The sequence below is a fragment of the Primulina eburnea genome, chromosome 5 (genome assembly GCF_022965805.1).
Source record: "Primulina eburnea isolate SZY01 chromosome 5, ASM2296580v1, whole genome shotgun sequence".
In the NCBI taxonomy this organism is placed as follows: Eukaryota; Viridiplantae; Streptophyta; class Magnoliopsida; order Lamiales; family Gesneriaceae; genus Primulina; species Primulina eburnea.
This window is the reverse complement of record NC_133105.1, coordinates 7827386-7840573: the sequence shown is the minus strand read 5'-3', so window position 1 is coordinate 7840573 and position 13188 is coordinate 7827386. Positions and strand designations below refer to the sequence as shown.

General features: G+C 36.9%; 2 protein-coding genes across 4 annotated transcripts; one reads left to right on the top strand and one right to left on the bottom strand.

Moving 5' to 3' along the window:
• The first annotated feature begins 2478 nt into the window (after positions 1-2478).
• LOC140832850 (protein MULTIPLE CHLOROPLAST DIVISION SITE 1-like) lies at positions 2479-5448 on the top strand. Its single transcript, XM_073197091.1, is given in 8 exon segments — positions 2479-2612; positions 2701-2952; positions 3864-3914; positions 3916-3948; positions 3950-4032; positions 4430-4808; positions 4810-4818; positions 4934-5448. Coding segments are annotated over 8 exon segments (1062 nt in total). The 5' UTR covers positions 2479-2564; the 3' UTR covers positions 5141-5448.
• A 145-nt stretch (positions 5449-5593) lies between these two features.
• On the bottom strand, positions 5594-13188 carry LOC140832849 (monosaccharide-sensing protein 2-like). 3 transcript variants are annotated; one of them, XM_073197088.1, is made up of 6 exons: positions 12457-13188; positions 12175-12327; positions 11368-11928; positions 7800-8746; positions 6776-6963; positions 5594-6158 (listed from the first exon to the last, which is right to left on the bottom strand). In XM_073197088.1, exons 2-6 carry the CDS (start codon positions 12251-12253, stop codon positions 5717-5719), a joined length of 2217 nt encoding a protein of 738 aa, XP_073053189.1. In that variant the 5' UTR covers positions 12254-12327; positions 12457-13188; the 3' UTR covers positions 5594-5716. The 3 variants fall into 3 exon arrangements, with proteins under 3 accessions (XP_073053189.1, XP_073053190.1, XP_073053191.1); XM_073197089.1 differs by having other exon boundaries at positions 12175-12320; XM_073197090.1 differs by having other exon boundaries at positions 12175-12589; positions 13051-13177.

Genomic DNA, 13188 nt, shown 5'->3' with positions numbered 1-13188 from the left:
CACGAATCTTTATCTGTGAGATGAGTCAACCCTACCGATATTCACAATAAAAAGTAATATATTTTTTCATGGATGACCCAAATAAGAGATTTGCATCACAAAATACTACTCGTATACTGTCTGACATAAGTTTTTGTTCTCTTTATAAATAGATGACTTCAAATTAAAGCAGATAAAAATTATTTATTTTCAAATATGAACTTAAACTTTAATTTATCAAAAAAAAAAAATAAATTTTTATATATTTTTAGAAAGGACGGTGGCAAACAAAGAAATGTCGGTTAACTACCTAGAGAACTGGAAAAAAATGGTAAGCAAATTATGGTATATTTTGGACTTACTCCCAAAGTTTCCATCTCACCATGTATATCTTATAGGACCATACATTATTGATCCAAACCAATGATAATTAGTGATTAAAAAATTGTAATAACAAACTATTATTTTATATTTATATAACTGTTATTCTATGCAACGCGTGTGTGTCGACTGCTAGTCGTAAAATAAATATGAAATATACCCAAATAATAATTATTTAAACATAAACGAATGATGTTTTCGCATTAATGAATTGAATGGTACTTTGCAAACCATTTAATGTTCTTTTGATATAAGCCGTCCAACAAACAAAGATGGAGGGTCCTATAAAGTGCCACTAATGCCCCCATTAAGTGGCCACCATGTTTGGTGTCTAATTTTCTACCCCATGATTTGTTATATATATATATATATATGCTCCCCAAAAATCGTTGAGTATGTCTCTTGTGAGACGATCTAACGAATATTTATCTGTGAGACGATTTAACCCTACCGATATTCACAATAAAAAGTAATATTCTTAGCATAAAAAATAATGTTTTTTCATGGATGACTCAAATAAGAGATCTGTCTCACAAAATACGACATGTGAGACTGTCTCACACAAGTTTTTGTCACAATCGTTTTACATATATGTACTCATTATTGAGATGATACTTATCTATTACCGTTTTTCATATTTGTACTCATCAATACTATATTATTAAGGGAAACTGAATATCATGATTTCTTAACGATTCTCTATATTTGCTAGAATATTCTTTACGATAAGAACCACCTTAAAAATTTTGATCGGTTTTATCTATGCTCTTACCATATTTTCTTCCTAGGATCCATGATATAGCACATAAATACTTCGATACTCAAGATTAATCGGTACATGAAATATATTGCAAAAAAAAAAATGTATGGTGAGTTGTCAGTTTGTAGAATTAACAAATACCTCTTTTGGCAAAAACCTAACGCATTGAAGGAAGTCAAAAGTGTCCACTGACATGCAATTGAGATGAACTTGGGTGGCTACGATCACGTCGGCCATGTGACTAAAGCACCCCTCCTTTGGCGGAAAACCAGACGCATATATTACAAGGATTTTCGAATTTTAACATGAAACAGAACATTTGAATACGAACATTGATAAATTATTGACTCTAACGTAGAACCGAGTGCTTATCGCTTTACCAAAAGCTATAGCTGGTTGTAATGGTACGCATATCAGCTCAAGCACCACGTTTCGATCGTTATTCGCTCTACCAAACAAGGACAATTATTGCACCCAACATATAAAAGTTTTAAAAAAACACATAGTATATGTATGTTTTTGATCGAGAAGACAAGTCTCTTATTTGAGTCATCCATGAAAAAGCATTACTTTTTTATGCCAAGAATATTACTTTTTATTATTAATATCGGTAGGTTAACCCGTCTTACAGATAAAAATTCGTGAAACCGTATCACAAGAGACCTACTCCACATTTAAAATACACATTCAAATTTTGGGAAAAACAAAATCATTCCTCTAAAATATTACATGAACTATTAAAAAGCTATTTAAGATATATATGAATCATATTACAAATTATGGGCTGAACTATTAAACAAAATTTTCCCAAAATCCAACAATCCATCTTCACACACACACACACACTTAAGACTATCTACATTCATATTTTTCTATGAATCAAAATGCAAACACCAATTTACAAACAATGTTACACAATGAACACGTTGCTAGCCAGTTCAATACCTCTCGAATCTTGAGAACCTTCCGAGTTTCGAGGTTTCATGGCGATGTTAGTTAGTTTTGCCTAGTCAAGAGGGATCCGTTAAGAACCTGGTTGATTACGTTACTCATGCGCTAAGAGTCGAGCTTTTATAGTAATGATCGGAAAAAATGGCAATAGCTTCGGGGAAAAGTCAGTTCACTTCATTTTCGAGTAACTCTATCGGGCATACACCGATTTTAATACAATCAACCGTCGTCTAGATCGTTTTTCATATTTGGTCATGCTGTTATGTTTCACTCGGCGCTCTCCCTCAGTCTCTCATCACATAGGCTAGAACTCTGATTTTTTTTAATAAGAAAAACATTTTGGGCTTTTGGCCCAATGCCCAGCGTAGCTATTGAGCCCATTATCATTCGATTGTATACCTGACCCCAAATTCAGATCAATTTTCCCCCAAAATTCCCCAATTCGCCGCAATGATTCCCCATTTCTCTATCCAGCAGTAGCAACAAAGCAACAATGGCCTCAATTTGGACCATACATATTCATGCGTCGTCTTCTTTTCCTGTAAGTGAATGTTTGGAACCCTATTTTCCTTCAGTCTTCTGTGATTCTTTCAATAATTTTTTTGAAAAAATTTCTGTTTCGAGTAAAGCTTCGTACTTGGTCCGATGAACTGCAATGTCCTACGGAATCAGGGCGTGATTTTGTGTGCACGAAACGGAATCGAAGAATCAAGCGCGGGAGGTTTGTAGTGGCAGCAGTTAGTTCAGATGGAGACATGCGCCACGAAAACGATGCCGTTGTTGTCGAGAAGTCTCGGAGAGATGTTGTGGAGAAGCATCAACAAAACCCAGTGAATAAGTTGCAAGAGACAATTAGCTCTATCCCTCTATTTACGGTCGCGGTAATTTCTTGCTTCGTTCGCTTGCTTTATCATGGTTTTTTAGCGGATGTTTTCTCCTAACGTTGTCTTATGCATGGGAATAATTTATTGTTCGTGTTTCGTATATAGCCTCATTTTTCTTTTCAAGGTTGGATGTGAGAGGTTATTTATTGAATTTGCAAGGATGGCAGATTGTTTCTCCGAGTTAAAAGAAACTTGACCCGAATCTAGCTGCCGATGGCTGCTGGTGAACGTAACCTTGTTATGTTTGTACCTGGATTTAAAGGAAGAAGGGAATTGAACTTCTCAATAGGAATCCTGATTAGACCATTGGCCGTCTAGTAATTTGTTTGGATCTCTGATGACTGATCAAAGGTGATAAGTTTCGATAAATACAAGTACCAAATAAAATCAAGCGTTGACATTGCTTTATGAGTGGTGGTGAACTCAGAGGCTGCTAGGTCCCAGGGAACAGAGAAGACTGTGTTTCCAAATGATGGTTTGGATTTGTCCCATATAATTGAAAAATGAGTGACATTCTTCTGCTTTTCATCCATGTATTTTTAGTTGAGTGACATTCTTTTGCTTTTCATTCTAATATTTTCAGTTGAGAGCCTGAGGAAGTAAACTTAAGATGCTGTTTTGGTGCGGCATTATTCATCGACACTTGAGAGATTAAAATTTCAGTTCCAGAATTTTTATATTGCAGTCTTTCTATGAAGTGCGCGTTTGCATGTTGAATTGTTCACTAGGTGGCACTACCACAGAAGATAAGTTTGATTGTTAAAAAGTAGTTGAATCAAGTGATTCACTTGAAAATAGTGCTTCTCCTGTATTTGACCATCGGCTCTTCGAGATGAGCTTGGGCTGAAACACGTTTCTGAGGTATGCGGCTGCTTTATGTTAATTCTCTTTTTTTATCTTTTTTTCAGACTGGGAAATTCACTGGTATGAATATTACAATTGGATTATGTATTGTTGCGTACTATGTTAATTGTCGTGGTGAGAGGTTATACATGCAAGGAAGTCCAGAAACAGTCGTTCTGGCTCTTTAGCTGATCTTGTGCGCCGTGGACAGCTCAAATCTGATAGAAGAGGCATGTATGATTCCCACTTTGACTTAACCATTGAGTCATGCACATGCACATGCTCAAGCTTGTGAGCTACAATAATTTAAATTTGAACTTATCTGATCACAGTTCAGCAAATACTTTTTGATGGTATCTAGCGTAAGAGTGAATTTTGTTTTCTAAGTTAAATGTATTTGTTCACTACTTAATTTTTTTTTAATGGTATTGTTTTGAAAGACTGTCTATGACTATGATGATATAGATTTTTTGAATTGTAGAGACCTTTTAGATTTTTTGGATTGTAGAGACCTTTCAGACAATCATAGAGACCTTTCAGATTGATTGTCTGATTGTCTTCTGACATTTTAAGTCTTTATTATTCCTTGTTCATTTCATAATTTGATTCTTCTTGTCATTTCTCTTCGCAGTTCAACTCCTCTCAAGTATGATGATCCATTCAATAATCCTATGATTAAGGTCGGCAAAAACAATTCAACAGTTGAGATGTGCGGGAAAGTGTATCGTTTAGCTCCGGTGACTCTTACAGGTGAGCAACAAACAATCCATCAGAAACGAAGATCCCGGGCATACCAGTGGAAGAGACCAACGATATTTCTGAGAGAAGGAGAGTCAGTTCCTCCTGATGTCGACCCTGATACCGTCAGATGGATTCCCTCAAATCATCCCTTTGCAACTACTTCAAGTGATATTGACGAAGATTTGGCTCAAAATAATGTGTATCAGAAGAATGGTGTCCCCTTCCGTATCCAGGCAGAACACGAGGCATTGCAGAGAAAGCTTGAAGCTGCTACAAAATGTAAGCTCTCACTTTGTAATCTGATAAAAAAACCCTGAACCATTTCATGTAAAAAGCAAATGATATATACTTGCCTTTTTTAGAGGACGAGTTAATAATTTTGTTTGTGTTGCAGGAGCAAAAACTCAGCAAACTGATGATAGATCCTGCTGCAGCCAGAGATTTTGAGAGGCCATATAAGTCAAGTATGAAGTCAGAAAATCAGATAGAGCACAACACCGCAAATTCTAAACTGGGCTCTAATCCTTCTGCATCTGACCGGATTCAGAGTTCTGGGAACAAACCGCCATCCGAAGAGACACGGAACCCTCAAGTTTCATAGTCAGTTCACTGTTTCTGGCAGCAAGATGTGAAATGCCGCAAATGCGCTCGTTCTTTCCACTTGCATGGAGCGTGACTGGGCTAATTCTGAAGTGACCTTGCGGAGTTTGTAAATAGTTTTGTAAATACAATTTCCTAGTTTTTTCTGTTCATGGACTGCGCACTCGAATCTCGGACTTGCTGTATATTTGGCCTTTGTTTCAACACCTGTCTGCTGGTGTTTTCGAACACTATATGTTTGTAGTTTGTCACACCAATATTTATATAGGAAATTTAATCCTTTCATAATTAAATGCTATTTAAGATTCCAATCTTGGGTAGTCTGGGGTGACCAGGAAAGTGAATTTCAAATGAAAATAATTACCCATTTTAGTTTTATAATTCTTAGAAACATAATTATCTCGCTTGTCATTCGACAAATGGATTAAATGAAGAAAGTTTAACACATTAGATGTAGAAAAGATAATTGTAAAAGAAAAAGATAAGAGTCTCTAATGCGCAGAAATTCCTTAGGAAACATGGCAACAAAGCCAACTTTAGCATCACAGAGTATCAACTTAATTGACGTCAAGATCTCTCATTGCTCCGGTTTCGCAGCCTGTTTGGCTCCAACCGCAAAGAACTCCGTGATCACTTCCAATGGCATACCCTTCGTTTCCGGAACCTTCAAGAATATGAAAACAAACGAGATAACGCAAACAATAGCATAAATGCCAAAAACGCCAGCTAAACCGATGGAGCTAAGCATCACGGGGAGTGAGTAGGTAACTATGACATCACATATCCAGAAAACCAGGGAGCAAATAGCAATGCATATGCCGCGAACCATTGTGGGGAATATTTCCGAGCAGAGAATGTTAGGGATCGGTCCGTAGCCCATAACAAATGTGCAAAAGTAGAGCACAACACAAATTGTTGAGATCACAGCATGAGCCACAGTGCCCAGATTAATCACGTTTCCAATAACCAGGACAACCAGTGATATTACCAAAACCGGAATGGTTCTCAGTAAAAGGTACCTAAACAAGCACAATGAATGGTAAGAGGAGAAAGATGCACAGAACGATGTCTAAACAACCATCAGAGGAGAATTCATCGTCACAACTAGCACATTAAACGGGTTTTACACGGTTGTCATTAAGTCCACACTCCGCCCCGCATATTAGGCATATACGATCACTTTTTACCACTGAAAACACAAAATTAACGGTCTACACTCCTGTTTCAAATATTGTTCATGTGTTCAGTTGAGTGCCAAGTGTAATTGGACCACTACCTGAAATAGGAAGCTGGAAGTGACACAGAATCGCCGATAAAGGAAATTAATTGGAAATAATATGGACGGCAACATAGTTCAAGATTCACGAATCAATGGGTTGGATCACAGTTTCAAGAGTTAAGTAAATTCTGGTTAAATCTAGTCATAAATCGTACAAGTATCATGGGAAATTTTCGAGGCTGGGGCTGCTAGTTAATCATAACTGTGATGTTAAACTCCTAGGTAATTTTCATACAAATTCCAAGATGAAAAACGTTAAACTCATAAATATAACCTTTCTCTTAAATAAAAATCATATGCAAAGCGGAAAAACATGAGAAACACGGCGAGCGAAGAGGCAAAAGGGATGAAATTTACCTTCTACCAGCTATGTCCATGAACCTCATAGCAATGGCAATACAAGGGAGCATCAAAAAATTAGTGAAGGCGCTGATAAGGAAAGAAGCAGAGTCGGAGCCAAGGCCAAGGTTGGATAGCAGAACTCCAACGCCTGCCTGTTGAAGAATTTGAGGAGTGTAGTACAAAACTCCGTTGATACCAGAAAACTGCAAAGATAAATGTAAGAAAAAATGAAGTTTTGAGTAAGAAATATTTATATACAGTAATCGTAGAACTAATGCTGCGAGTCAGCATTGATGAAAGGCATGTACACATAAGCAAGATGCATATCCACACTCCACAAGAAGAAACCAGAAAAAAAAGTTGACAAACACCACTTAGAGATGAATACTTTCAAAGATGGTTAACTTTCGGAATGGTAAAACACGAGTCTATTTCAACTAACAAGTCAATGAATCAAATCATTCACTATAGCACTTGGTGTGATTCGAACTAAATCCTAATTCCTTCAAAATCAACAACTCTACTATTGGGCTGCTTGATTGGTCACATAATCCATTTATCTCATGATCGAACAGCCTCTAGTATAAATGGAAGAGGTGACAAGTTAAAACTCATTTTTCTGATGAGAAAGGTTACACTTGTACAAGAAAATAGAAAGATGCGTACCCAAACAATCCTAAATGAAATTAAAGGTAGACCCATGGGAGAGTAAATTGTCCAAATCACATGAAAATAATCAATTTCATGCGTAATTTTTCAAAACTATGAAGTTCAACACCAAAATACGATTAATCATCCCCCTCAACCATAGTCTTAGGTCCACAGATGAAGGAATGTTAAGAGATCTCAAAGAACACACAATGTCATACATTAATGGAACACACAATGTCATACATTGAAGTTATGTTGCTCTTCACTCCAAGGAATAGTCAGTCTAATAGGATATAAATAAAGAGAGATTTAGGACACGATGGTTATATCATCTAGGACTAATATGAATTTCTTTAACATAATTATACCATAAGAAGTTAAGCAATACCTGCTGCAGTATTTGGATACCAATCCCGACCATCAATGCTCTTTTAACACCTGGTTCAAGAAGAGCAGCTAAGCGTGGTGCTTTTGAAGCAGCTTCTGACGGGTGCACCATTGCAGGTCCAATTGGACGCTGATCCATAAGTTCCTTCGAATAAAGAGCTGGCTGGCTGACTAGAGCAGCAGCTTGGATAAACTCACCGTCTACAGGACCATCCCCACCAGGGATTGAAACAAGAGAGCCACGTCTTGAGCCATGGCCATGGGCACCTTCTTGGTGTAGATAAATCCTTTTAAACCCGCCTTCTTTTGTTCCATCTTCACCTTCTCTTTCAGACCATTTCCATGCTAATTGCCAACCACCACCAATGCCCATACTACCGATTGCTTCTCCCGCATTTAGAGTACTATGACGCCTCATGCTTAAGATGCTGCCATGGGACTGAGGATTGACCATGTCCTTCTCCATGCTCGTATTTTGACGTGAGATCAATGGACTCTGCAAATTGTCATCCGAATCTCCATCACCGATCTCAGATGTATAACCCTCACCTTCTCTTTGCAAACTCTCTTCATCCCACTCTTCATTTTTAATGTGAGGCTCAGCAGTGCTGAACATGCTACCAAAATTTGGGAATAGCATGCTTCTCATACTTCCTGTCTCAGGGAGTTTCTCATGAACACTGCCGAAGAGCGTCACGAGTGGATCCATTAGCGGGATGCTTTGATTTACCATGCTTCCTTGGCGGGAGACAAGGCTAATACGACTCTGACCCGTGACTGGACGGGCAACCCATGAGAGGCCTTCCTCGGGGCCATACAATTTGATACGGTCTTTATCGACTGATGGGTCTTGATTCTCGTCAAGGTCATCTGCTGGACCAATGATATACTCTTCTATGGAAGTTTCACCACCAACAACCAAACCTTCAACTAGTAAAGCCATCTCACCTGTATATGAAAGTAACGTCAGCTCAAGCCGTGTTATGAACTTGAAATTTAACAAACTTGGTCAGAATAATCTATAAACTGCAAATGTTTTGGAAAGTAGAAGTACTAAGTACAAGTATAAGTATAAGTATAAACATGTTTCAACAACGAGCATGTGTTTGCACATAAAAGCTCAAAATGAAAGATGCATATCAAGTGTTACCATTCAAAGAGAGTGGAAATAATTGTTCCACCATGACCAGTTTGAAAGATTCTATTCATTAACATCACAAATTTATTACAAGTTTTCGATGTCTAATATTGCATGGTCAAAGAATGGGTTCGTAAGTTGGTAATTAGTGATACAAGGGAATGAGAAAATACTGACATTGACAAGAAAAAAAAAATCCAAATATAAGAATTTCAGCCAGTAGAAGTCCCAAAAACATGGATTTATTAAATTTGTGACCAAAGCTGCCTGCATTAATAAATTAAGAAAGAAAGCATTGCAAGTCTGGTTCTTACTGGGTCTTTTGGATCAAGCTTTCAACAATCCCTCAAACATCAGAGATAAGATGTCAAATTAATTATTGCACAAGACACATAAACTCGATGATATTATCACTTGTTTCAGATAAAAAAACCGAGAGATTGATATGTACATTCACGATGGATATAATAATCACTGATGCGTTCTTTCCTATCTTTTAGTAAATGCTGAGCCATATTCAGTGCCAAAATATCTAGATCCAATTGACATTCAACGAATTTAAATCCTAGATATTCTGGGCAAAGTATTTGAATTTATTAGGATTGACAAAAGGTTAAAAAGTTGTCAAGTAACCAATTATGGTCCTGTAAATTGCACAAGTGTTACATGGAAACTGAAAATAAATATTTCTGCCTGGACACATCAAATTGTCTTTGAACCATCACTCACACCTCATTATCAAATGGAATGAAAGGGATAAAATCCTATTGTTAACAGAGAACAACATTAAATACTTGGGAATCATTCCGAGTTTCACATTTTGACTAGTGTTCCAATCTTATTTTTCTTGTATATAAATAATTATCCACGTTTTTACTTTTTCCGCAAATGTTGATGAAGCAGAAGTGCTTTTAATGGATACATGTATTTTCCAAATTAAAAGAAGACGAGATCAGATCTTGACTTGTTAAGCTGGGGCGGTAGCAAAGTACACTTGTCGAGTGATTCTTTTAAGGCAATAAACTAAAATAAACTGTTAAACATCATTACACACGATATTAAATGTATACTTTATCCACTTGGATCCTCTCCACACCCTAAATGCAAAATAACTTTTCAGCCTCCATCACAGCGCATCAATCATAACGACAATGGAAAATAAGCATGAACAATGATTAAACTTCTATATAATATTTCATCACATAGCTATACTTTTAATCGATCAAGTTAACAAACCTTTTTAGAAATTTAATAATCTCAATCAAATAACATCCTCTACAAAACTTTCTGATATAGACCTAACAAATATTTTTTTCATCATGATAGCGGGTGACAAGACTTGGGACTGCAATAGTGTGACACGCACCAAAACAAAATGAAAAGGCAAAAACACCCAACTACTCCATTCCCCCATCCCCACCTGGAACAAAAACAATAGAGAAAGTAAGATAGTTTTATTTGTGTCATTAATTTGGGTGTATTACATGTAAAGATGTCCCAGCGTCCGGAAAAGACAATAAAAAAAACCAAGTAATAAATCGAAGTCCTTGCTAGATAGATAAGTACTTTTTTATGTCCATATGCCGTTATGGCACTAGTTAAAATAAATGCGAACTAAGAATAACCGTCCGTTGAAAAAGTCAAAAAAAACTTTGGAGTGTGATGTCGTTGACGGAACTAGCGAGTTTGACAAGGCACCGACCTCTTAAAGAAGCCACCAGATTATGTAAACATTCAATGGTAGATCTTAAACCTCATTATTAGATCATACACATCCAATCCATTGATCACAACAAACATTGAGACCTAACACAAACCATCATGATTTTCACATGAAATTCATAAACTACTAACCATAGTTCAGTAATTTCAAAAGAATGTAAAGTAACTGCTTGGGACCGCTCTTACATCTGGATTTTCTCCTCCACTTAATTTCAAGTTTATTGCTTGTCATAACAAACTAAATCTCACCACAAGATGCTTCATGCAATTTTTCCTTAGGTCATCACAAATGCAAAATCATTAAAATAAACAGATCATGATGTAAAATAAATTCTTGGCTTTTCAGAAACTACCGCCGCATATAATTTTCAACCTTTACAAAATTAACATGAGATTAATTAAGACTATCTGCAAACCACCAAAAAAATGTTGTTTGGTAGCTCACCCTCGAGATGGTAGTGAAGATCACTGCTTCAAATCTGGATGCAATTAGGAACTTTTGAGTTCAGCATAGTTTGGATATCTATGCTAAACTAGATTAGGTAAGCATTTATAACTTCATCATAGTCATGCAATCCGTTAATCACAAGACACGGTTTATCTTAGATTAATGACATGCGGGCAATTATTGCTAACATCAAACAATTTGGTAACCATTAGCTTGACAAAAAAATGTACGTAACACGTGGAACTACAGACAGAAATGTACCAGATACATCCTCTCTGCCACGCAGTTTCTGCAGAACACTTTTAGCCTCAAGCATTTTTCCTTTACTTACTAGCCATCGAGGAGATTCAGGCAAAAACAGTACAGTCAACACAAAATATAAAAGAGAGGGAATAGAAAGAACTCCAAGCATCACTCGCCAGCTAGGTGATGGAGTCAAGGACATTCCAAAAATCATACAATAAGCCAGAAACATTCCACCAGAGCCTGTGAACTGAGGAAGAGTATTTAACAAGCCTCGTATCTCGGATGGAGCCGTCTCAGATATATAGAGGGGAACTAGAGTAACAGCAAGTCCAATACCAAACCCATCCAACAGCCTTGCCAGAAGAAGAACATACACGTTTGGTGACCATAGCATTATCAGGCCGCTGAGAAAATAGAACAAGGATGACAAAATAAGCATCGGACGACGACCAATCCAGTCAGATATCGTCCCAGAGCAAGTCGTGATGACCGTGGCCCCAATGAGTGACATTGCCACGATAAGACCTTCTACCGCAGCTCCCAATTGAAGCTCTTTCTTGATATAAACAACAGCCCCTAAAAACATCAGAAACGCAAAATATTCAGAAGATGCTGCAGAGCAGACACATTAATAATTAGAATTCTGACAGAAATTCCATAACGGTGTCCGAGAAAATATCTTGAAGACGGCCCAAGTGGTATAACGAGATGGATACTTTCACACCAACCATATACAAAAACTAAACATTCAATATATTAGCTTGGAGTTTCAAAACCATGAATTCACCTCAAAACATTGAGGAGAAGAGGATGCACAGTTACCTGCAATGGTGGCATTATCCCAACCCTGCAAAAAGTTGCCAATTGTAGCAGCAATGGCTACCAGTGTTGCCCCCTTCATCTTTTTTCACCGATTAATTATAATTCAATTTCTTCAACCGACTGCTCACAAAAAGAAACTAAAACCCTGCAACACTAATACACAACAAACTATTAAAAGATAACAAAAACAAAAAGCGTCAACGATTAGAAAAAAATTAACACCAAAAGAAAGTTAAAAAGGTAGAACATTCGGAGATCTAAAGGTGGAAAACATTTACGTACCTTTTGAGAAGCAGAATTTGAGGGCACAAAAAGAGTGGTGAATATACCCAGTATATATATTCACATAGAAAGAGAGAGAAGCGAAGCGTAAAACACAGCCGTTAATGTACAGCTAGGAGTACGAAACAATTTCCTGAATTCAACATTTGGCAAATTTGCCAACGAAATTAAATCATTGCAAATCTGACATAAATCTCTCGAATTAAATTTGAACCGCTCAAGGACCAATTAATGCCTTAAAAACCGAAGCCTCGACAAACTCAATCAACTAAGTGAAAAGTAAGAAAACAAAAACAAACCACGCTGTTCAGTTCAAGAAACTCTTTCCTACCGATTATCTTCAATAAATATCGAACATGGTCACACAGATTCAAAACAGTAGCGAGAACTCTCAAATACCCACAAGCTTAAAACCAACAAAGAATCATAATTTGTAACAAAGATCGAATCTTTAGAGCCTAAGAGCTGAATTTTGTGAATGGAAATAAAGGGATGACAGAAAAAAGAGAGATCTTGAGAATTAAAAACGGCGTTACATTCCCGAGAGGTAGTGAGTATGTAGGAAGGAGACAAGAACAAAAACTATAGGTGGACCTTTTCGAGTTCAATTTCCTCCAGAACCATCTTTTAGAAGGATGGAGATGACAGTTTGACAACCAAGTCAAGATTCACTCTGCCATTTTTATATATAAATATATTACTCAAAACTAAAGAAATAAGAGTGGGTTTCAG